At 36.3% G+C, this 24,945-nt stretch overlaps 1 protein-coding gene across 1 annotated transcript; it reads left to right on the top strand.

Annotated features, from left to right (window-relative positions):
* Positions 1-545: 545 nt before the first annotated feature.
* Positions 546-24,945, top strand: frmpd2 (FERM and PDZ domain containing 2; the record flags this gene model as incomplete). Its single annotated transcript, XM_079389004.1, has 29 exons — positions 546-666; positions 754-917; positions 1,063-1,128; positions 1,650-1,823; positions 4,472-4,541; positions 4,648-4,717; positions 5,790-5,955; positions 6,050-6,121; positions 6,221-6,395; positions 7,324-7,459; positions 7,542-7,680; positions 8,318-8,470; positions 9,253-9,438; positions 10,503-10,662; positions 10,744-10,861; positions 11,501-11,586; positions 13,254-13,331; positions 13,408-13,515; positions 13,605-13,721; positions 14,364-14,542; positions 15,218-15,316; positions 16,399-16,492; positions 16,637-16,722; positions 18,367-18,541; positions 20,176-20,387; positions 20,570-20,636; positions 21,578-21,752; positions 23,646-23,751; positions 24,639-24,945. 27 exons carry the CDS (start codon positions 546-548, stop codon positions 21,625-21,627), a joined length of 3,321 nt encoding a protein of 1,106 aa, XP_079245130.1. The 3' UTR covers positions 21,628-21,752; positions 23,646-23,751; positions 24,639-24,945.

Genomic DNA, 24,945 nt, shown 5'->3' with positions numbered 1-24,945 from the left:
GACAACAGGAGATGGACTTTTTCCCATAATAAACCCATAATAACTCTTCCTCCAGTGAAAAAGTTGTCTCCTGTTGTCTCTCACATCAAAATCCAGCCAAATATTTGTTTAGAGCTGTTTTGTCTTGTAAACGCTGCTTGATCTGTGCAGATTTCTCTCCTGATTCAGACCAGAACACGTTTTCATTGGAGGAAGTGTTATTATGGATTATGGACATCTTAATGCTGGAGTTGTTTTAGCTTTAGTCTTCTCCAGATATTAACTGATGGACTGGAGTGGTGTGGATTATTGTGATGTTTTTATCAGCTGTTAGGACTCTCATTCTGACGGCACCCATTCACTGCAGAGCATCCATTGCTGAGACACTGATGCAGAGACACATTTCTACAAACCTGATGAAGAAACACACTCATCCTGATCTTGGATGGTCTGAGAGTGAACACATTTTCAGCAAATTCTTAGTTTTCATTGAAGCTATGAAGCCCAAGTGTTCACATACTTTTTCCATGGATTCGTGTGTGTGTGTGTGTCTTGTGTCTGGCAGAATGAGCATGTTTGTGACCCTGGCAGAGGTGCTGGAGTCACGGGGAGCTCCTCTGGAGGAGGACGAGGTCTGGGCTCTCCTCCTCGGTGCTGCAGAAGCCTTGATAGACATCTCAAGTAAAGGTATAGAGCTCTTTCAACTCATTTTCACGCTTTTATCCTTCAGTGCCATGTAATCTGTCACCACTTCACCTCCCTCCCTTTCTCCAGATCCTGGTAACATGTGTTGTGTCATCAGTCCTGGATCCATGCTGCTTTCTGCAGTCGGCGGTGTTGCCTTCAAGAGCTGCGGCCGATCTGAGGATGCTGGCTCATTCGCTTCTCCAGAAATGTCACAGAGCAATGCTTTCTCCAGAAGACAGGCCACGGAGAAGGTGAGCTGGCCTCCAGTTATGGTAGATAGTTTTTAGCCTGACCTTCCTGCTTAAGGTTAAGAAGAAGAAGTGGTGAGTGTCTTAAGAAGATTAGCTTTTATGGCAAATCAAGACCAAATGTAGCATTTATTTGCTCTGGTTTTAGATGGTGGTTTACTCACTAGGCATGACTCTTTATTGGACAGTAGATTATCATCTTCCACAAAATCAGGTGGGTTCCTCTTCAATAAACTCTATGTTGTCTTCACAAAAAAAACTAAAGTCGTATATTTTGAATATATATATATTTTTGTTTTTTACCTTATCAGAATGTACTTGGTTACTTTTGTGCCATTTGCTATATGAAAAAAAACATAGAAATGTTTATAAAAGCTTATGATCTTAAAAAAAAAAAGTCACTCTTGTGATCTTCATGGTCAGAAATGACTGCCGTAGGAAATGAATGGGGAAAAAAAACAATATACAGACATTTTTGGGGTACAATACAAAAAAGTATTAATCAAAGTATCAAAATATCAAAGAATAAATATTTTTGGAACCAAAAAAAATTGTTATGCTTATTGTCTTCAGTTTTGACCATCGAGGGTCACAAGAGTGAGAAATAGCAGAGGGTTAAAGTCAACATCACTTCAAATTGTTTTGATCCTTATTTGGATGATGTCAAGAATCCCTCTCCCCTGGAGTTTGTAACAAGTGTGAAGTGATGACGTATTGCTCCTGGTCTCCTGACAGCCCGTCCGGCTCAGCGACAGCCTGAACAGTCTTTTACTGAGTATGTGTGAGGATGCGGCTCACAAGCGAGTGAATCTGCTGTCGGTGCTGGAGACATGTGAGCAGCAGCATAAGAGCGCTGTCCTGCCCCGGCCGCAGAGAGCCATCAGACAGATGGCGGAGGATGTTCTGCAGGTAACCGCGAGCTCGGGGCTCAGGCATTTTACTGTTTGGTCACACTTCACTGTGGGTAAAAACAAAATAGATACCAGCTAGCATGTTTGTAATAGTCCATTACACTGAAAATAAATTGATGTAGGATTTATTTTGAACCAGTTTTTAATCAGAAAAAAATTTAATTAAATTGAATTTTAAATTACATTAAATTGAGATTTGTGCATCATCTGAAAGCTGAATAAATAAGCTTTATAACTTGAGTAATAAATAAGCTTTCTATTGATGTATGGTTTGTGTCACGGATCTGTCATCTCTCCACCAGTTACAATGCACTCACGCACCTGGTTTCACTTAGCAATTGATTGAGCACACCTGCACGTCATCTGTTCACTCATCACAGGGAAGACGTGGCCTAATGGTTAGAGAGTCGGAATTGTAATCCAAAGGTTGCGGGTTCGAGTCTCGGGCCGGCAGGGATTGTAGGTGGGGGGAGTGAATGTCCAGCGCTCTCTCCACCCTCAATACCACGACTGAGGTGCCCTTGAGCAAGACACCGAACCCCCAACTGCTCCCCGGGCGCCGCAGCATAAATGCTGCCCACTGCTCCGGGTGTGTGTTCACGGTGTGTGTGTGTGTGTGTGTTCACTGCTGTGTGTGTGTGTGTGTGTGTGTGTGTTCACTGCTGTGTGTGTGTGTGTTCACGGTGTGTGTGTGTGTGTGTTCACTGCTGTGTGTGTGTGTGTTCACTGCTGTGTGTGTGTGTGTGTTCACTGCTGTGTGTGTGCACTTTGGATGGGTTAAATGCAGAGCACGAATTCCGAGTATGGGTCACCATACTTGGCTGAATGTCACTTCCCTTCACTTCACTTCACTTCATCAACACAGCTACAAATGCACACACCTCACAACACTCCGGTGTCCGGTCTCGTTACAACCTACTACGTGAATCGTTCCTATGAAGAGGACTACTATAGCAATCATATCTCTATGCTTGATACTTACCGTCAGAAAGTGAGGCAAGCCCGCCAGTAGAAGCGCCTCACAAGTGCCCTCCAGTGCCTGCTCCTTGTAAGCGTTCTCCTATGAATCAGCTGGTCCCGTCTAGCTCTCCTGTGTCCCCGCTGGTTCCGTCCAGTTCTGCGAGCCTCGTGTTGGCTATTCCGCGGCCATGGCGGAGCTATTTTTTCCGGAGGGCTTGAACGAGGAACCATAGTGGCCATCCCCTATACTTGATACTTACTGTCTTGTCTACTTGCCTGCTGTGTGTCTTCCAGCGATTTTAGCGAGTCTCGTCCTGGTCCACTGTGTTGGTGAGGTGTGTGGTTAAATCCTGTTCCGTGTTTCCAAGTTTCCATTCCTCCTGATCACAGAAGAATCCGAGAATCATCGCTCACCTGTCTCATTCCATATCCTCAAGTCTGTCAATAAAAACCTGTTCACATCACGTCGTCTCTGTCCCTATTCAGTAACAGTTTGTTAGGATAAGACAATATTTTACGGTGGCCAAGAGAGCTCAACATGCTGCAACTTCAGAAAACACATGCAAATCAAGAAAACACCTTCATCAATTTGACAGTAGGTGGTGCAAATGCTCACAACACAAATAAATAAAGCATTGTATTTGCAGCGCGTTTCTTTGTTTTGTTGTGTTGTGTGCATTTGCAGCATGTGTGTTGTCAAATTAACAAAGTTGTTTTGTTAATTTGCAGTTGTTTTTCTATTTGCAGCCGTTGAGCTCTCTCAGCCACCGTAATATTTGTCTGAGATACAACTATTTGAAAATCTGGAATCTGAGGGAGCAAAAAAATCTAAATATTGAGAAAATCTCCTTTAAAGTTGTTCAAATGAAGTTCTTAGCAATGCATATTACTAATCAAAAATTAAGCTTTGATATTTACGGTAGGAAATTTACTTTGTGGAACATGATCTTTAAGTAATATCCTAATGATTTTTAATGTATAATTTTGATCCATACAATGTATTGTTGGCTATTGCTACAGATATGCCTGTGTTACTCATGACTGCTTTTGTGCTCCAGGGTCACAAATAAGTACAAAGAAATAGAGATAAATAAGTGTTTTTGAGTTTGTTTGTTTTTTGCAGACAAGTTTAGTCAATTATGGAAGCTCATTTCCACCACAGATTAAAAAATAAAAAAGGTAACCAACGTTTTCTCAGAATTGTGAGACATTAACTCGAAATTGCTAGAAAAAAGTCTGAATTGTAAAACAGGTTTAATAGTTAATAATAGTTATTTGATACATTTTCTAAATACATTTAAAATATAGTTTTTTATATATTCTTGATAATACAGTGAATTAAATGATCTTATAGTATTAATTATTTTGTTGCATCTGACAAGTGTTTATTTATTTACTTTCATCCAGTCAATATTAAAGAGCCATTATTGTTGTCTGTTTTGGATAATCCACTGAATACATTAATTCATCTTTTTTTGGGGGGTTGTTCATGAATCCAAACATTATTTAACACTAACATAATAATTAAAATAATGAAACTTTGGACTGGAGTAATTTTCGTGTACATACTCCAATAATCTTTATTTAAAACTTTTACATAACATTTTTAAAACAGCAGTTTTAAACCTTGATTATGGATCTGACATAATAACCTAAGCTCTACAGAGTACTGTTTTTGTTTTCTAGGCTGAAAGAAACCCAAATGATTCTGCTCATCTTACAGACCGAAGCCAGATGGTTAGAGAAAGACTTCGGGGTGTGTTTCTCAAAATTCATTATTTGGTCAACTGAAGTTTTAAAAATAACCTCACAAAGTGGCATTACTCTTAAAATGAAGACAAATGAAATATCTTCTGCCTCAGGTGCTTCCGGTCAGAACTCAGTTTGGCCGTTGAGAGGGAACAGCACACCATCAGCCGCAGACTTCATCAGGTCAGAGCCCTTTAACATCAGTCACGCATTCACAGGTCATTTTACTTCCATGCCTTATTTCTGAGTGGAACTGTAGGACAGGATTTGATTTTATTCTTTGGTGTAAAGTGAGAGATCAGAACGGTGGTCAGAGAGTTTTGTGATTCATCGTTCAAAAGGGAAATTTGGTTTCAGAGGTGAAGCCATTCTGATAAAAGATGATGAAAGTTTCTTTTCATTTCAGAGTGATTTACACTGATGCATTACACTGTTACCAATAATGTGCATTAAAAAAAATAATGTAACTATAATTCATGAGTTTGATATATGCATTTATTTCTCGGGTCCTTAGTTACGCCCTGTAAAGCCTGACATATGAAATAATAGCCAGATTTATTTATTATTATGCATGTATGAATGGGACAGTTTATTGGGCTTTTAGACAAAATATATAAAAATCTAAATATATAAAAGGTTGCATATGTGTTTTATGTTTTCAAAATTTAAATAAAAAATTACTTGATGAAATTTGGTGCAGATGCTGATATTTATAAAGCCAAAAAGTTGATGAATGATATATAAATATCAGTCGTCACTCTATATCTCCAATAATATGTCTTAGTAAGATGAGATCGAAATTTATAATTCAATGCAATGCAATGCTGATTGAGAGATGAAGAAATAAACGCTCCTCAGAAGATGTGAGATGAAGATCATTCCTCCGCTGAGGAACAGAGAAAGTAAAGCTTCTGGAAACAAACGCTCCTCAAAAGATCCTGATGATCAGATTTGAGACTAAAAGATGATTGATGGAGAATCAAGTAAAGCTGAGCTGCTTCAGTCCAGTAAGAGTTCATCTGGAGATATGACTGCAGTTATTCTGACGTTTAATTGATCAAAATCAGCCAAGATTTGACAGAAAAAAGACACGTGACGCTCGAGCTGAAGCTGGATGTTTCTACAATTACACTAAAAGAGCTTTTACTGGATAAAAACCTCTAAATCAATCAGAGACAGAAGACATGAGGAGATTGAGTGGGAATCAGGATTAACAGCAAAGTTCTGATCATAATTAATGAAATGTGCTTTATAGTGTTAAGATCCAAACTCACAGCTCTTCATCTTCTAGAAGTCACAGTTCACAGCAAAGAAGCTTGTTTCTGAGCCGAAGTCCTGCTCCTGAGCGATGCGGTCACTTCACCTCACGCTCAGATCAGCTCTTCAGCTCTTCATTTAGCCTTAATCAACACAAAACAAAGGTAAGCAACTAAACGTGCCTTCATCATTACACCTATCGCAGTTTATGAAACGCTCCGAGTATTCATTGAGTATTTCTCATGTGTTCGTCCTCAGGTTACGGGCCCCGAGTTCATCCGAATGCTGGAGGAGCCTCCGGTGCTTTTAGAGCTGCCTAATTCTATTGTGGTCAGTATAATATGAGCGAGAGTATTGGCTCGACACCAGGCGATCTGTTACGTAATACTTCAGCGCTTATTTTCTCTCTCTCGCTCTCTGTCTGAATAGTCCAACAAAGGGAGGTCGAGTTCAAAGCAGAGGGACTTGACCGTGTTGATGCCAAACGGACAGAACGTTCTGCTCAAGTGTGACGTCCAATCCCGAGCAGGCCACGTCTTTGATATGATCATCGCTCACGCAAACCTCGTCGAGCACTTTTACTTTGGCCTTGCTTATAGTGAAGGTAATACACCCGTTTTACTGGATTCTAGGCATATTTGGTTTGCTACAGTGATAACTACTATTGTAGTTTTTATTTTTATTTTGAATTAGTTTTTATTTTTGTCATTCCCTTTCCATTTTTGGTTTTAATTAAACTTTCTCAAGTTTTGTTGTTTTTGTAAATGTAATTTTTAAAAGCCTTAATAGTTTTTATTATTTTTTAATATCAGTTTTAGTGTGACGAAAATGTAATTTTATTTTGATTTTCATTTGACTTACCTATAATAACCCTGGTCTGGTATTTTAAATATAATAAATACATGTTTTATTAAATTAAATATCCGTTTTCAGATCATTTAAAATATATAATATAATAAATCATTTAAAATAGTATATATTTTTTATATTTCCAATTCTGATATTGGTGAATAATTAGGTGAATATGTCACATGGGTTTGTTTACAATTATGTCTATTATATATGTATATATATATATATATATATATTTGAAATAAATGAAAATACAGTACAACTTAAAATACTTTTTTTAAGCTTTTATTTTAGTTCAGTTAACATTAATTTCAAATAACAGAACTTTAACAAAAATAAATTAGAATAACCCTTGTCTGGTAATTAAAAATGTAATAAATTCACATCTGATAAATTCATTAAAAAAAATATATATATATATATATAATTTAATTATAATTTAATTTTTTTTTTTTTAAATTTGAGTTAATTTTAATCAGGTCTGGTAATTTAAAGTGTAATAAATACATATTTATTAAATTAAATAATTGTTTTTAATAATGTTTATATATATTTTTTATATATTTTAATTTATATTAAAAATATATTTAATATTTCTAATCGTGATATTGATGAATAACTAGGTCACGGTGTCAGATAGTTTTGTTTATAATTTTATAATAATGTTTTCTCTTTTTCAGATAATGAATTTTTCTTTCTTGACAATGACACAAAAATGTCCAAAGTTGCCCCTTGCGCCTGGAAAAAAGTGCCCACTGACACATTTGTGCTTCATTTCCGCATCAGATATTTTGTGAAGGACGTCTCTGTTCTTCTGTGAGTCTCTTCTTTTCCCTCATCGTGTGATGGTGTGTTTTTATCGGTCACTGCTGTCTAACTCTGCTCTTCATGGCGACAGACACCGGCTGAGCCGTCATCAGTACTATCTCCAGCTGAGACGGGACATTCTGGACGACCGTCTGCCCTGTAACGAGGAGACCTGCTTGTTTCTCGGTGCCTTGGCTCTTCAAGCCGAGTTTGGGGACAGTATGCCTGAGGTACTCCACAGGATCACTCAGAAATATTATTAGAATTTTAATATAATATATCTGTTCATATTTTCAGTTAGATTTAGTTTTAGTTTTTTATTATTTATTTATTTTATAATTTATTTAATTATTAATAATTAGACAATTTAAATAAGAAATGTTGCCTTGACAACTAGCTTAAATAAAAAAAAATTATAATAATTAAAAAACAATTTATTTTATTAATTTCAGTTTGTTTCTTTGATTTCAAGTCATTTTTAATTATTATCATTTATATTTTTGTATGATTTTAGTTTGCCTAACAATAGCTGTTATAAATTCACTGTAAACCACGGATTCACAGGGCTTATTACTTTATTTTACTTATTAAATATTAATTAAATAACCCTATAAATAAATAAATAATAATATATATATATATATTTATTTATAGGGTTATTATATATAGTATGTGTGTGTGTGTATACATGCTGCCAGAGAAGATAAAAATAATTAATATTACTTCTTCAGGAGAACATGTAATGTCAAATGTATATTAAGCAGGTGCTAGATGGTTATGTAATGAACTCATTTGACTGTATATAGCATGTATGAGCGTGTACATGTGTCAGGATGACTGAAGCGCTGTTTTCTGTGTGGTCTGCAGGTTTATGGGAAGAACTACTATCAGCCTGAGCATTACGTCTCCAAGAGCGTCCTGCAGAAAATGCCAATGCCTTGCCTGAAAGAAGAGTTGCTCCGATTACACGCCAGCAATGCAAACATGAGTTCAGAGGAGGCCGAGCTCGAGTTTCTCAAGGTTACATTCACTTCTGTTCTTACTGACAGCATCATTCCTTAGGAAAGCATCATATGAAGTATGTATAGCAGACCGGGGCTAATTGTCACACACGTGTATTTATTTATATACATTACATACATTGTTTGACAATTATATTTCTATTCATCATTTAATCACAAGAATGCATGTTGTCACCCAACATGGGGTAAGTTGTCACAGTGGAACCCACCATTAAACAGCCTAATAGAGAGGCTTTGCAATGAAACAGAAAAACATTTATGAAGCAACAAAAAGGTAACATACAGAAATATTAAACCCAATAAAAATGTGACAACAAATTAAAAAAAATAAAATAAAATAAATCTAGAAAAAAGTGAGATATGTAATGACAAGGAGATAACTAGTGTTTAAAAAACATTACAGTAATTTTTAGATTTTGCATGTATTTATTTTTTATTTTTATTTTTTTGTATTTATAGCTTTTATTATTTTTTATTTCACTTTTAGTTTTAGTTATTTTAGTAGATCAAGTTAAAATAAATTAAAATGAGAACTTGAAAACTAAAATTTTTAAAATAATTTCATCTTTTATTTCAAGCAACTTTTTTTTATTATTTTAGTTTTAGTTGGTTATAACAACAATGATAACAACATGACAAAAAGCTTTTTATCCTCTCGCCATCTTGCATTTCTTCAAATCCATAATAACTGCACAGGCTGCAGGCCAGATATTTTTACAGACTCCAGTAGGTCTGAACAGCTCTTGTGGATGCAGTGATGGCATTATAATCCATCCACAGAGCGTCCAGCAGCTTCCGGAGTATGGCGTACTGTTCCACCGCGCCGGCCGCGAGAAGAAGCCTGTGTTCGGAGAGCTGCTGCTGGGAGTGTGTGCCAAAGGAGTCATTGTGTATGAAGTTATTAATAACTCCCGAACCACAAGCCTTAGATTCCACTGGAGAGAGACGAGCAAAATCACCTGCGCTGTGAGTCAACAAACACTAACACTAATAGGGTTCACTATTTTTGTTGAAATACAGCAGCAAAAGTCTTAAAACTCTCCTCCTCTCCGAGATTAATGTGCACAGTGTGAGTAAGCTATTTGTATGTTGATTTTTCCTTGAATAGTATATATATATATATACAGTATAAAAAGCTTGATCACATCCTAATCATTTTTTGTCCAAATATGTGTAGTTATTTTACAGTTTTTCTCAGTCACTTTGGTACATTTCTCAGATCAGAATTGAATTTCTCAAAACTACCTGTTCAATCTTCACATCATTGTGTCACTTGTGCACATCAAAAAAGCAGTTTCTCATTTCTTTGAACAAGTTGCGAATGCTTTGGTAGATCCATGCAAATGATTATGTACAATTCTCTGCTGTTTCCTACATTATCAATTGCTTATATCATGTTGCTCAATGTATTATATAGTTCTCTGTGCTATAGTCTTACCTCTCAAAACATCTAGTCATTAGTTCATCTTATTAAATGCAAAATGGTTGATCTAGTTGTCATAAACTGTCAACCATACGTTCATTGACACAGATATGTATTTTTGAGAGATGAACTAAGTATTTGAGCAAGAGACTGGCTTTTGCAGGTAATCCATGGTGTTTTGCTACGAGTTGTTTTGAGAAATGCACTTACTGTTCTGCAAATGTCAAGGATGATTCGAGAAATGTACCAAAGCGACTGAGAACAACTGTAAAATGTAATTCATAAAAACAATGACTGAAATACATGTTTTATATGATGAAAATGTTTTCCACTATATTCAACTAAATTCAAATTATTTATTTTACATTTTTAAATATAAATTAAGGTATTATTTCTGGATGGATGGATGGATGGATGGATGGATGGAGAGTTTTTCTCCAATAGACTATTTATTTATTATTGCTGTTACTCCACATAATAACTCTTACTATATTGAAATATATGAATTGACTTTAACTGGAAAAATGACTCTTTGTTATTGTCCTCTTGCATTATTGTGTAAAGCGCTATATAAATAAAGGTGACTTGACTGTTCTCATCAACACAGCGGCGTAAGTTTATCATCGAGAGCAGCAGCAGCAGAAAGAAGCACATCTTTCTGACCGAGAAGTCAAAAGTTGCCAAATACCTGTGCGAGCTCTGCTCCTCTCAACACAAGTTTGACCGGGAGATGAGCTCTCGTCAGCTCACACACAGCCTCGCTTCAGGTCAGACACACACACACAGCTTTACTCAGGCTTTATCATGTCAGCTGATGACAGTAACCAGGTGTGTGCATGTGTCTGTAGAGGAGAGCATTGTGCAGTATGCAGCCGCTGATGACTCCATGAGCAGGTTCTGTGAGGACGTGACAACCCGCATCGAAGCAAAGATCAAACAACAGAGAGACTTACTAGAGCACACAGGGTGAGAACAAACTGCACAAATCCCTCTGTCTGACCCTCTAACTCTAGCACTCTCTATTCTAATTCTATTTTATCGGTTTTTATTTTCCTCTTTTTAAATAAAAGGCCTCTAACACTAGCTTTCTCTATTGACTATCTATCTATCTAGCTACTTACTTTTTTTATTACCCGTGTGTGTGTGTGTGTGTGTGTGTGTGTGTGTGTGTGCGTGTGTGTGTGAAGAGTTCATTTGCAAAAACAGATAACTCTGTTTTTAACCATTTTCAAAAATCATGTTTTTTCATTGTGTATTTCAATTAATCTTATTCAAACTGCAGTTGGGTTATTTTCATTAGGTTAAAAAATAACTTATAAAAAAACTTATAAAAAAAACTTATAAAAAATAAAGTAACTAACGCAATAAAACACAATAAAACCTGAATGTTGTTTGAAAGAGTTATCTGTTTTTACAAATAAACTCTTCATATATATATATATATATATATATATATATATATTCCTCATTTGTAAGTCTCTTTGGATAAAAGCGTCTGCTAAATGACTCAATGTAAATGTAAATGTCTGAAAGCAAGACACTGCAATTGAAGGGTTTTCAGCTAACATTGCCAAAATACACAAATAATATTTTTTTCCCCTCTAGATCTCAAAGTCCAGCTCTTCAGAGAAGCTCCTGTGGCTCTCCAAAGCGTTACTCTGACATCCCTTCAATGTCCTCACCGTTACGAGGTATGAACTGATAATTAACCTACAACCCAACAACAAATGTTGGGATGTTTTTTTTTATTTTATTTGAATGAAATTAAAACTAAAAGACTTTCAAATCACATGAGCCAATATTTTATTCACAATAGAACATAGATAACATAACAACTGTTTAAACTGAGAACAATTTTATCCACAAAAGGAGCTCATTTTAAATTTGATGCCTGCTACAGGTCTCAAAATAGCTGGGACGGGGGCATGTTTACCATGGTGTAGCATCTCCTCTTCTTTTCAAAACAGTTTGAAGACGTCTGGGCATCGAGGTTATGAGTTTCTGGGGTTTTGGTGTTGGAATTTGGTCCTATTCTTGCCTGATATAGGTTTCCAGCCGCTGAAAAGTTTGTGGTCGTCTTTGACGTATTTTTCGTTTAATGATGCGCCAAATATTCTCTATAGGAGAAAGATCTGGACTGCAGGCAGGCCAATTCAGCACCCGCACTCTTTTACTACGAAGCCATGCTGTTGTAATAGCTGCAGTATGTGGTTTTGCATTGTCCTGCTGAAATACACTTCCCTCAAATAGACATCGTCTGGAAGGGAGCATATGTTGCTCTAAATCCTTTATATACCTTTCAGCATTCATAGTGCCTTCCAAAACATGCAAGCTGTCCATACCGTATGCACTTATGCACCCCCATACCATCAGAGTAGCTGGCATTTGAACTGAACGCTGATAACACACAGGATGGTCTCCCTCCTCTTTAGCCCGGAGGACACGGCGTCTGTGTTTTCCAACAAGAATGTCAAACTTGGACTCATCTGACCATAGAACACTTTTCCACTTTGAAACAGTCAATTTTAAATGAGCTTTGGCCCACAGGACACGAAGGCGCTTCTGGACCATGTTCACATATGGCTTCCTTTTTGCATGATAGAGTTTTAGTTGGCATCTGCAGATGGCACGGCAGATTGTGTTCACCGACAGTGGTTTCTGGAAGTATTCCTGGGCCCATTTAGTAATGTCAATGACAGAATCATGCCGATGAGTGATGCAGTGTCATCTGAGGGCCCGAAGACCACGGGCATCCAACAAAGGTCTTCAGCCTTGTCCCTTACGCACAGAGATTTCTCCAGTTTCTCTGAATCTTTTGATGATGTTATGCACTGTAGATGATGAGATTTGCAAAGCCTTTGCAATCGTACGTTGAGGAACATTGTTTTTAAAGCATTCCACATTCTTTCACAGATTGGAGAGCCTCTTCCAATCTTTACTTCTGAGAGACTCTGCCTCTCTAAGACATCCCATTTATTTTACAGACCTCATGACAATTAACTTAATTAGTTGCTAGATGTTCTCCCAGCTGAATCTTTTCAAAATTTCTTGCATTTTCAACCCTTTGTTGGCCCCGTACCAACTTTTTTGAGACCTGTAGCAGGCATCAAATTTGAAATGAGCTCATTTAGTGGATAAAAGTGTATAATTTCTCCGTTTAAACATTTGTTATGTTATCTATGTTCTATTGTGAATAAAGTACTGGCTCATGTGATTTGAAAGTCTTTTAGTTTTCATTTTATTCAAATTTAAAAAAAAAAAATGAACCAACATTTCCGGAATTCGGGTTGTATAAAATTAACTTATTATACTGTTTAGTTGGGAAACAGCACAATGCAAAGAGTCTTTTTTCTCACAGATACTCCAACAAGTGCCCGACCTCCAGAGAGGGAAATAATCTGCGTTTCCCTCAAAAAGGATCCCAAAGTTGGCCTCGGTAAATGGATTCTGGACTCATTATAACTCACTGATATGCAGAATATGAATTCACTCTCAATTCATTTTGGCTTTAGGTATTGTAATTGTTGGAGAAGAAAGCACTGGGAAACTGGACCTCGGGATCTTCATTGCATCCGTTGTACCCGGAGGCCCAGCTGACCGAGATGGACGCATCAAAGCAGGTGAATCTTGAATTGATAATGTTCTGTCATGATGACCTCAGAGGTCTCTGTTTGAGCATAAGTGAAGCTGAGCTCCTTGTCTCCTTCAGGTGGTCGTCTGATCTCTCTGAATCAGCTCAGTCTGGAGGGCTTATCCTTCACCGAAGCCGCTGATATCATGCAGAGCAGCTCCAGAGAGGTGCAGCTCATCGTCTCACAGCCTAAAGGTATGGCATGCATTTATATTCTGTTGCACATGTGATATTACATCAGCATGCTCGAAAGGGGGCGTTACACGAAGCCGTTTTCAAATAAAAACTGAAAAGTTATTATGCATTTTAGCCATTGAAATGGTTTTCAAGTGCAAGTTTTTGAAAACGATACTGTTATCTTCAAAAATGCAAATTTGTTAATAGGTAATGTCACGTGCATGCGTATGTTCCGTCTATATGCAAGCGCAAAGTGTTTCTTTACAAAACGACATCGCCAACTACTGGCCTGGCATAGGCATAATTCAGCATTTTTCATCAATCTTTTCCACTTTGACAACCTCTAATGAAATGTTCTAATGTTCAACCAACAAACTAGAGGAACTTAATCATTTTTTTTAAGTTGATTACTAAAAATGAAGTTAGTCCAACTAATTGAGTGGTGGCTTTTAGAGCCAATTCATCTGCATAGCACATGATGAATGTAACTTATTTGTGACCCTGGACCACAAAACCAGTCATAAGGGCCAATTTTTCTAAATTGAGATTATAATTATTATATAATACATATTACACATCATCTGAAAGCTGAATAAATAATATTATAATATGCTCATATAATTCTACAAAGTTATTAATACTGTGTTGTGAAACGATCAGCTCTGTCTAAGCGTGGAGGCACTGGTCATCTGGCCGAGAGGAACTACGAGTCTCAGAGCACCATACGGGCCGACAGTCGAGCAGGAGACGAGGATCTGGACGAGCTGGTCAGTGTTATGATGACCCCCAAAGGAACCAACCGGCTGCATGTTCCTGAGGTTCGCATTATAAACGCTCAGGTACTGGAAATGTTAAACAAGTTCCTTTAAAGGCTGTGGAAATGTGAGTTGTTGCGTCTCAATTAATGTTTGTGTGAATATGAAAAATTCAAATTGGAAAAAAAGTGCAAAAGTGTCAGAAAGTTTCCATGATACTATGATTTACAATTTATTTTTCAACTACCTACACACATTTTCAAAACTTTGCCTCTTTTTTTTTTTCAAAACGTTTCACAAATCCAAGAATCGCACGCACAAAATGCAAAACACCTCACATCTCTTGCAAAATGAAGCTCTGCATTCAAAATATCACAAACACATCTAACATCTCAAAAGCAAACATTTGCAAACGCCTTTGCCATAATATTAATTCCTGTTAGATTTGTGTTTGTTACATAGAGAATTGTGTGTTGTGTTTTGCAAAAAGTGTTTTATGATATTAAAAGGCTGAGAATTAGTGTCTGGTTTTGCAGATTTGGTGTGTGCTTTTGAGAAATTGTGTGACTAGTAAAGATTTTGTGTGTAAGCATTAGGAAAAATAAAAAATACAATTTAAATACAATTCAAAAAGGACATTTATAATGTTTAAAAGATTTCTATTTCAAAATAAATACTTTATATTAATCAAAGAATCCTGTAAATGTATGAAGCTTAGACTACCAGTTGTGTGTGTTTTGTCTGGTTTTTGTGTATCAGGAGGATTATTCCAGGTCAGCGTCTCTGATCAGCCTGAGACCTGAAGAGTTTACTGTGACGCTTCAGAAATCTGGAGGCAGTCTGGGCATCGGGATCGCTGTAAGCACACTGCGCTTCATACTTTTATAGGTTTTCAGACTAAATATTGAGGGTATGTGCAAATTTTGAAATAAAAAATATAAAGTCAGTTAGACAACCTTTAAGAAATAAAGAAATAAAAAAAAAAAATTAATTAAATAAATAAATAAGTAAACAAAGTATATTTTCCAAGAGTAGTAAGTATTCTAATATCAGTGTACTGCTAGTATACTTCCGTGTGTACTATTTAAAAACTGTGACTAAATTGGCTAACCTTTTAGTTTATAAAAGTATACTTATTTAAGTGTTTATTTAGTATTGCAACTATACTTAGACAAAATTTACTAAAAAAAAGGGTTATAAGTAAATATTTACTTAAATTTAACAGAATAACTTGTAATATAGTTGTAATATAGTTTTATTCATTAATATTATATTATCTACAAGTAGTTTTTCAGAAATTGTTACAAGTAAAGATTTTGTGTATATACTTTTAACATTTGAAGTACACTACAGGTGCACATTTAATACAATTAAGCACACTTCTATCCACAGTGGTCTCTTTCTTATTAAATTAAGACCTAGAATAAATGTGATTTCTCTGTGTTTGAGGTTGATATTGAGCTGTGATATGAGGCCGATATTGAGCTCGGATAACCGATATTGGCCGATATTGAGCTGTTTTTCAGATAACCATGATTTAAAACAGTTCACAGCCCACACTGTTTGCCGCACTGTGTTATTTTCATGTTGTTTTTTTCCTAAATTGTCCAAATCTGCAGATGTAATGACTGCACTTCTTGCTTTTTGGCCTGTTGGTGAAGATTCCCCTGCATCTTCATCGTCTGTTGAGCTTTCGTAGTTAATATCAAATGAAATATTCATAAAAAAAAAGTGTGTGTTTCTTCTTAGATTAGCTAACATACTCTACGATAATAAAAGAAATAAAAATAGACCCGGCTAGAACAAGCGGAGTGATAGAAAATTGTGAGAGGATGTTCCTGTAGCGGTACCATTACAATACTGCACGGTTCTCAACCAATCAGATTTGAGAACCAGAACGAACTGTTGTATAAAACTCTGTATCTTGTGTGAATACACAGGGAGGAGTGAACACAGGCCTCCGTTACGGAGGGATTTATATCAAGAGTCTGGTAGCTGGTGGAGCGGCTGAACGAGACAGACGTATTCAGACAGGTAAGTGTTCCTGTTCTCTCTGCTGTTACAGGTGTGATGGACTGAACTGACATTTAGTGCACTCATCCTGCTCCTTCAGTTCAGTAAATCAGTCGGTTTGATTGAGTCACGACGATAGTGTGTGTGTGTGTGTGTGTGTGTCAGGAGACAGGCTGTTGGAAGTGGATGGCACCAGACTGCAGGGATTCACAGATCAGCAGGCGGCTGAATGTTTGGCAAGAACAGGAGAGGTAATCTCTCTCTCTCTCTCTCTCTCTCTCTCTCTCTCTCTCTCTCTCTCTCTCTCTTCTCTCTCTCTCTCTCTCTCTCTCTCTCTCTCATGGCAACTACACACTAGACCCATCTTTACATAATCAGCTGTAATCTCGTACTGAACTTAGATTCTGTCTATTTAAAATCAATCAGAAAATAACCTTATAAAGCACAGTATCATATTTGGTAAACGCATTTCTAATAATCAGCATGATGTAAACTTTACTCCATGCTAATCTACTGCATGTTTTCTGTCGTCTGAATGATAGTTTAGAGTTTTGTATCCAGTATAAACTCTTTTAATTTAATTGTACATGCGTCCAGCTTCAGCTCGAGATTCGTGTGTCTTTCTGCTGCCAAATCTTTACTGATTTTTATCAAGTAAATGTAAGAATAACTTTTATATTGCTAGTAATGTTTAAAGATGAACACTTACTTGGCTGAAGGTTTACTTGATTTTTCAAAAAAAAAAAGTGTTATATGGATAATCATGTTCAGATCTGAGTCAAATATGATCTTCAGGCTTTTGAGATCTCTCAATCATTATTTGATTGCATTATGTTTTGATCATTTAAATCTCATTTTACTAAAACATAATATTGGAGATATAGAGTGATGACTGATATTTATATAATTTTATGTCAGTATCTGCTGTACTGTTTTAAAGATCTCATTGATTTATTGATCTCATTGATCTCATTGACCACATAGCTTTTTCTTTTCCTTTTTTGCTGAGTTTGAATCTCTGAATAAAACTGAGCTGTTTTTTCAACCCAATCTCATGAAAGTGCGTATAAATAGTACGCCAAATAAAAACAAAAATGTGTGGTATTCATACGCAAAAATTGACTTTGGAGTGTATATGCTATAAGCGATGGGTAGGATTAGGGTTGTGGGGTAGATGCGTATCATATGTATGCAAAAACTGCATATTATATGCATGCCATGGTCAATTTTTGCATATGAATACCACAAGTTTTTGTTTTTATTTGGCGTATTATTTATACGCATTTTCATGAGACCAGGCTTGTTTTTCCTCCATATTCTCACTGTTTCAGACTATATGAGCCATAAAATCCTGATGCATCAAATATGATACTCATTTTTTTTTTTTTTTTTTTTGTCTAAAGGTTCTATAAACTGTTCCATTTCAAAACATTAGATTTTTCTGGCTATTACAGTTTTTTTCAGCTGCTTACACACATTTTAAAAATTGTACCTCTTTTTTTTTCAAAACTTTACACGCAAATCCAAGAATCGCACGCACAAAATGCAAATCACCTCACATCTTTTGCAAAAAGAAGCACTGCATTCAAAATATCACAAACACATCTCAAAAGCAAACATTTGAAACACCTTTGCCGTAATATTAATTCCTGTTAGATTTGTGAGTGTTACATAGAGAATTGTGTGTTGTGTTTTGCAAAAAGTGTTTTATGAAACTGAAAACTGAGTCAAAGTCTGAGAATTAGTGTGTGGTTTTGCAGATTTGGTGTGTGCTTCTGCTGTTTGAGTGTCAGCTTTCAGAAACTGTGTGACAAGGAAAGATAAAATCTGTATTGAATATGTTATGCCAGGCTTCAGCTGAACTGATATTCGTGCTAATATCTGATCGCTGTCAGGTGGTGAGTCTGGTGCTGGAGCGAGACGGAGGCTCTGTTAACCCCACGTTACCGGACACACTCACTGTCCGCATACCCAGTCCTGCAGGGTCAGCGACGAGGAACAGCTGCCCGGCCATCACCATGACCAGATCCTTCGGCCTCAAGCCCAGAGACTACAGCTTCGTGTCGGACGGTAATGAAAAGATCTTAGTTAGAAAAGCACCATGAACTGCAGAACTCACTAGCATCTAAAGATGAATTTAGTTAATATCAGCAGGTGAGAAAATAGCATTGCTAGCATGTTTTTAACATGTTGTCTAGGATAGTCGTTAAGCTTTGCTAGAGACAGACAGCTTAAACACTCTATAAATCAAAACATGATTTTTACTTCATATTTTTTAACACTGCATTTGTAACTTAAGTAACATAATTTTATTGACATTTGTAACTGTAATCAAATTGCATAGTGCATTATACCCAACTCTGATGATGGTCATAAATAAACTAGATGAGATAAAAGTTTGTGAACAAACTTTATGTTGACCTAGTCTAAGCCTAAAAGTTTAAAACAGGGTAATAACAATGTCTGGAGTTCCAGAAAACACATTTTAATAATATTGTTACGCTATAGTTGTGTAGTATTTGTGTATTTATGGTATTTTTAATTTGAATTGGCTAATTTAGTAATGTTTGTATATAACTGGCCTTATTAAAATAGCAGCATTTTATGTCAAATTCACTTTAAAGATGTACATTTTAATTCGTATTCAAAGATTAAACGGTAACGTTACTGTATGCTGTGCAATTTTGTGCAGGAATACCAGATGTCATTTTTCTTGTTGTTTGTCTAATTTATAATGTGACTTAGGCAGCATCTATATTTTTATAGTTTCACTGGAAACGATTTAAAAATAAGGTTAATTTTCCATAACTAACATTAACAAAAATAATAAATACTGTTACAAATGTATTGTTCATTGTTAGTTCAAGTTAGTTAACACATTCACTAATGATAACAAATTATACCTTATTGTAAGTTTTACTGTTTCACTATCTTCAGCTTTTTTAAAAGCGTCCCTATTATGGGAAGGTTCATATTTTGGTTTTGGGAGTCCCCAACAACAGGCTAACATGCATGAAAGTCAAAAAACACTTTCATTGTCTTATAATATGCATTTATTTTTTACCTTATTTGCTCAACGACTCCCAAACGATTCGCTCAAAGATTCATTTTTCCAAACCCCTCCTCTGCATGACACTAATCTGCGGTGATTGGTCGATTTCATTTAAAGCACTGTTTGTGAGCTCAGTGCTGCTTTTTTCCCTCTCCAAAAGCAGCAGCTAGTGGCAAAGAATGAACTTGCATTTTCATTCAGACCAAAGCAAAAATCAAGTTTTCCCAGGTCTGGGAGGGCAATGTGCTAATGTTTCATGTTGTCTGCATGAAACGGCTTGGGATTCATTTTAAAAACGACTTGTTTTAATGATTCAGAGTCGACTCTTTTCTTTTGAGAGATAATAACTTTATATACGGTGCACTTTCAGATTTAAATCTTTGCAGGATGTGTTCATTCACTTAGAGCTGTGTTACACACGGTATGAAAGCTCATCTTCAAAAGATCCATAAAAGGGGCACTTTAATAAAAATAATGTAACTCCCATATACCCCTCTATTTCTCTCTTCAGATGCACTTTTGAAATATCTAGCTATGCAGTTTCTGTGTGAATGTTTGAACACAATGATTATTGGTGGCAAGGCAAGGGCGAGGCAAGGGCCACCAGATAAAATCATTTGGCCGGCTTAAATCAGTGTAATTCTGTCCTCAGATAACATTCAGGAGGTGACTCTGAAGAAGAGACTGAACGGTCTGGGCTTCAGCTTCTTCATCACAGAGCTGGACACGCCGCTCGACTTCGGCTCCGTCGTGCGAATCAGAACGCTGTTCCCAGGTCAGCCTGCAGACGAGAGCGGCAAGATTCGGGAGGGAGACGTCATTCTGTCCATTAACGGAGAGCCGCTGAAGGGACGGTCCTATCAGGTAACATAGGAGCGTTTCTTCATACAGTCCATCTATAGGAATACAGTACAAACCTGAAGGGATGTGTTAATTATGGTCCAGTTATTCTGAAATGTACAGTATTAAGTGAAAAGATGTTGGCCGAAAAGCCAATCATATTTACTGTAAGACTAACATTTGTCCTGTGACCTCTGACCCCTCAGCAAGTGCTGCAGTTACTGAGGAATTCTCCTTCAGAAGTGACTCTGCTACTCTGCCGTCCTGCTCAAGGTACAAGAGAATGACCAACATGGACAATAGATGCAATATCATGTCATTTTGGAAATCTCTTTGAAAAACTAATATAGCATGGACTAAATCATGTTTAATAAAATATCTGAATAATAACTACTGGTCAAAAGTATTTAATTGATATGTTTTAATATTTTTTGCTCACCAAGGCTGCATTTATTTGATTAAAAAACAGTAATATTGTGAAATATTATTAGAATGTGAAACAGCTGTTTTCTATGTGAATATGTATTAAAATGTAATGTATTTCTGTGATGCAACCATCATTACTGCAGTCTTCAGTGTCACATGATCTTCAGAAATCATAATAATATACTGATTTACTGATCAACAAACATTTCTGATTATTATCAATGTTGAAATTATTGAAACTGTGCTAAACAACACCTTTAAAAGTTTGGGGTAAAGTTAATTAATAGTTTTATTTATCAAGGTCAGTAAGTGTCAGTAAAGACTTTTATAATGTTACAAATTATTTTTCAAATAAATGCTTTGACCTGATCTTTCTATTCATCAAAGATTATTGAGCAGCACAACTGTGTTCAACATTGATAATAATCAGAAATGTTTGTTGAGCAGTAAATCAGTATATTATTATGATTTCTGAAGATCATGTGACACTGAAGACTGGAGTAATGATGCTGGAAATTTAAGATTTGCTTTACATTAATAAATTAAATTTTTACAATATATTCAAATAGAAAACAGTTTATTTAAACTGTAATAATATTTCACACTATTACTGTATTTTTGATCAAGTAAATAAAGCCGTTGTGTGCATATCAAGAGACTTCTTTGAAAAACATTTTTACAAATCATATTTTATTTTTTAAATGTATTTTTTACATAAACTATTCAAACTGAACGTCGTCACTGATTGTTGTTTACAGTAACTTGGAATCATGTTTTATGTTGTTAAGGAACACTTCCACCTATATCAGAGAAAATAGGCCAACTGACCTGCAGCTGAAGCATGAAAGATGTCATATGGGCATTTAATGAAGCTCTTCTCCTGGGAAGGAAGGTCATAGAGGAATCCTGGTGCATTATGGGAGAGGATGGATCCTTCAGAGGGGTTAGAAAACTCAAAGCAGGGTAGAGCTGGAGAGTCTGACTTTCCTTTATGGACTTTTCAGGTTTCCTAACTGTTTTCTATAACATATAGTAAATGTATTTAAAAGGGGTTTTGGGGAACTTGCTCTTATATATTTAATATGCACGGCTTCTGATTTAAAGTCCATTTCTGATGTCATACCCCAAACGTCAAGTCATGATAGTGGCATTGCACACACACACACACACACATACACACACACACACACTCACATACACACTCACACACAAACACACACACACACACACACACACACTCACACACTCACACACTCACTCGCACACACACACACAGACACACACACACACACACACACACACACACACACTCACACATGTTGGGTTTCCATGTTTTATGGGGACTCTCCATAGGCGTAATGGTTTTTATACTGTACAATCTGTATGTGCTATTGCCCTACACCAACCCTACACCTAAACTTAGCCCTCACAGGAGACTGTGCATTTTTAGATTTTCAAAAAACTTTATGCTGTATGATTTATAAGCTTGTTTCCTCATGGGGACCAAAAAATGTCCCCACAAGATTAAGATTTACTGGTATTACTATCCTTGTGGGGACATTTGGTCCCCAGGACGTGATGAATACCAGGTGCACTCACTCACACACACACACACACACACACACACAGACAGACAGACACAGACACACACACACACACACACAGACACACACACACACACAAAACGGCTTCTTAATGCTTTCTAGGGATAATCCTGAACTTGTAAAAGCTAGATCAACATGCGTAGGATCTCACGCTTCATCTAGTCACACCTAGACCAAACACAGGATGCCAGCTAGACTGTACTATCATAAAGACACTCGTTCAGTTGCTCTCAGTTAAATTACAGTTTTTTACGATTGCTTCGTACAAACAGTTCACACATCTACACACACAAGTAGCAGAACATCTCAGATCTTTTGCAAAATGAAACAATTCAAAACTTTACAATAATTTAACAAAACCCAGTTTCAGTAACATATGATACACACATGGTTCATACAGTCGGATTCAGTTTGAACCACTTACACACTGCTGTGCTCAATCTTAAACACTTGTAACATTTCTATCTTTCTAATGATACAGTCTGGGTTTGATTTTTGATTTTTTTCTAGATATTGTTAAAGAACATGAATTGACCAAACACAATACTCGAGACAAGTGTTGCACACTGAAAGTATTTCTTTCTCACCACATTGTACAATCCTTCAGTACATCATTGCAATTAGGCTGAAAATCAGAACATATTCTAATTACAATATAGTACATGAACTTTTGTCGAGACAAAAACACCTTCTCATCATCTCTTCATATAGCTGGATATGGCCACTTCATCCACATTACAGGCAATGTCCAGGCAAAGAATCTTCTTGAATGGTGACTCCATCCTTACACAGACTCTGCATCTATTACAGTGGGTCACAGGCCTCCTCTATAGCTTCAATAGGGTCAGAGGTCATACTGTAAACCTTTGCTGAATACAAAAATTCACCTGCTGCCTTTTTATAGTGCTTACACCTGATTGTTTACAGTTAAGCACCTAAGTGTCTGCACACCTGACGGCCGTGTTTGATCATATGTATTTTGGAAAGCAGTGCCTTGAAATGGCAAAGAAGTGACATTATGTTAGATTTCTGTGTCTAATATAGAGAAGTGTGTTTAGTGTTTTGCAATACAATGTGTGTAATATTTTGCAAAAAGTGTGAGGCTGAGAATGTGCTTATTGTTGTGCAGATTGGGCTGAGGTAGTGTTCCTTGAGTGTAAGGTTTCACTAGCTGTGTGTTATTTTTAATTTTAGCGTGTAAGCAATCGTAAAAATCTGTAATGGGACTAAAGAGTATTGTCTGTGTCCACAGGTCCTCTGAAAGACAGAAAGGCTGAGCATTGAGAGCAGAAGCGGACTGAGTGTTCATCTGTGTGCCAATCATTTCCTGCATTATACCTGACAAAAGCCATGCTTCAGTAAGCTCGTATTTTACTGATGCACCCAAACATCAGCAATCCAAATAACAACATGATGTTCTGATGCTCTTTATATATATATGTTTGAATAAATCTGGCATGAAAACAAGTTATTACAGCCATTTAAATTTTCTATTTCAACACAAATTTAAATAGTAATCTTCATTATATTAATAAAATTTCATATAAAAACTTTGTATATATGTTTACATACTGAGTGTACATACAATACATGCAACACATTTGATTTATTAATTGATTATTTTCTTTTCATTTCCGTTTCAGTAAATCATTTTGGTGCATCACTACCTTATTTATTACAAATTTTTATCCTATAATCATCACGTGTCATGAATTTGAATGATGTTGAATTGACAATGGCCTCTTATGTAATTAAATATTGTACCTAATTTGATCATACTGTAGTTTCAACTTGCCACGTCATTTTATTCATTTTAAAATAGGCATTTGAATTCATTCTGCAGAATTACACAGATTTCCAACCAAAACCAGTGTCAAAAATTGACATTCACTCGGAAATGAAAATTCTGTTGTTATCGGTCACCATCAGATATTATTTAAATGTTGGTAATCAAACTCCCGTGGACGTCCCATTCACTTCCAAAGTATTTCTACACCCTACAAGTCACTGGGACCCAAAACCATTTAATTACCAACATTCTTCAAAATATCTTCCTTATGTTTCACAGAAGAAAGAGTCACACAGGTTTGAGACTGCATGAGCGTGACTAAATGATGATAAATTGTCACTTTAATTGCTTTATTTTAAATGAAAAGAATGCAAAAAGAAATGTTCTTAATGACTAAATAAATAAATAATTAAACTATGGCTTTAGTTAACATGGCCTGTTTTTATTTCCCACCAGCTGGCTCAAGCTGATGCACTGAAGATCAGTTCCTGGACGTGTCCACAGGCTGGCGTTACAGCTTCACAAACAACTCATGTCAACTAAATGACCGTTTTCCGTGTCTGTATTCTGTAAGAATGAGCTGATTTGCTGTCTGTTATATTAACCTACTACAGACTGAATACTGTATTTATTCTGTATATTATTATATCACCTTAACTTCAATCAGTACAGTGCCTTGCTGTCAAAATGATTGAAGTGTGTACTGTGTGTATTACAGCTTCAGCCAGTTCCTCGGCTGTGCAGTAAAGACTGAAATGTTTCT

This window comes from Barbus barbus, assembly GCF_936440315.1.
Source record: "Barbus barbus genome assembly, chromosome: 32".
Classification (NCBI taxonomy): Eukaryota; Metazoa; Chordata; class Actinopteri; order Cypriniformes; family Cyprinidae; genus Barbus; species Barbus barbus.
Note: the sequence above shows the minus strand (reverse complement) of the source record. Positions and strands in the feature narration are given on the sequence as shown.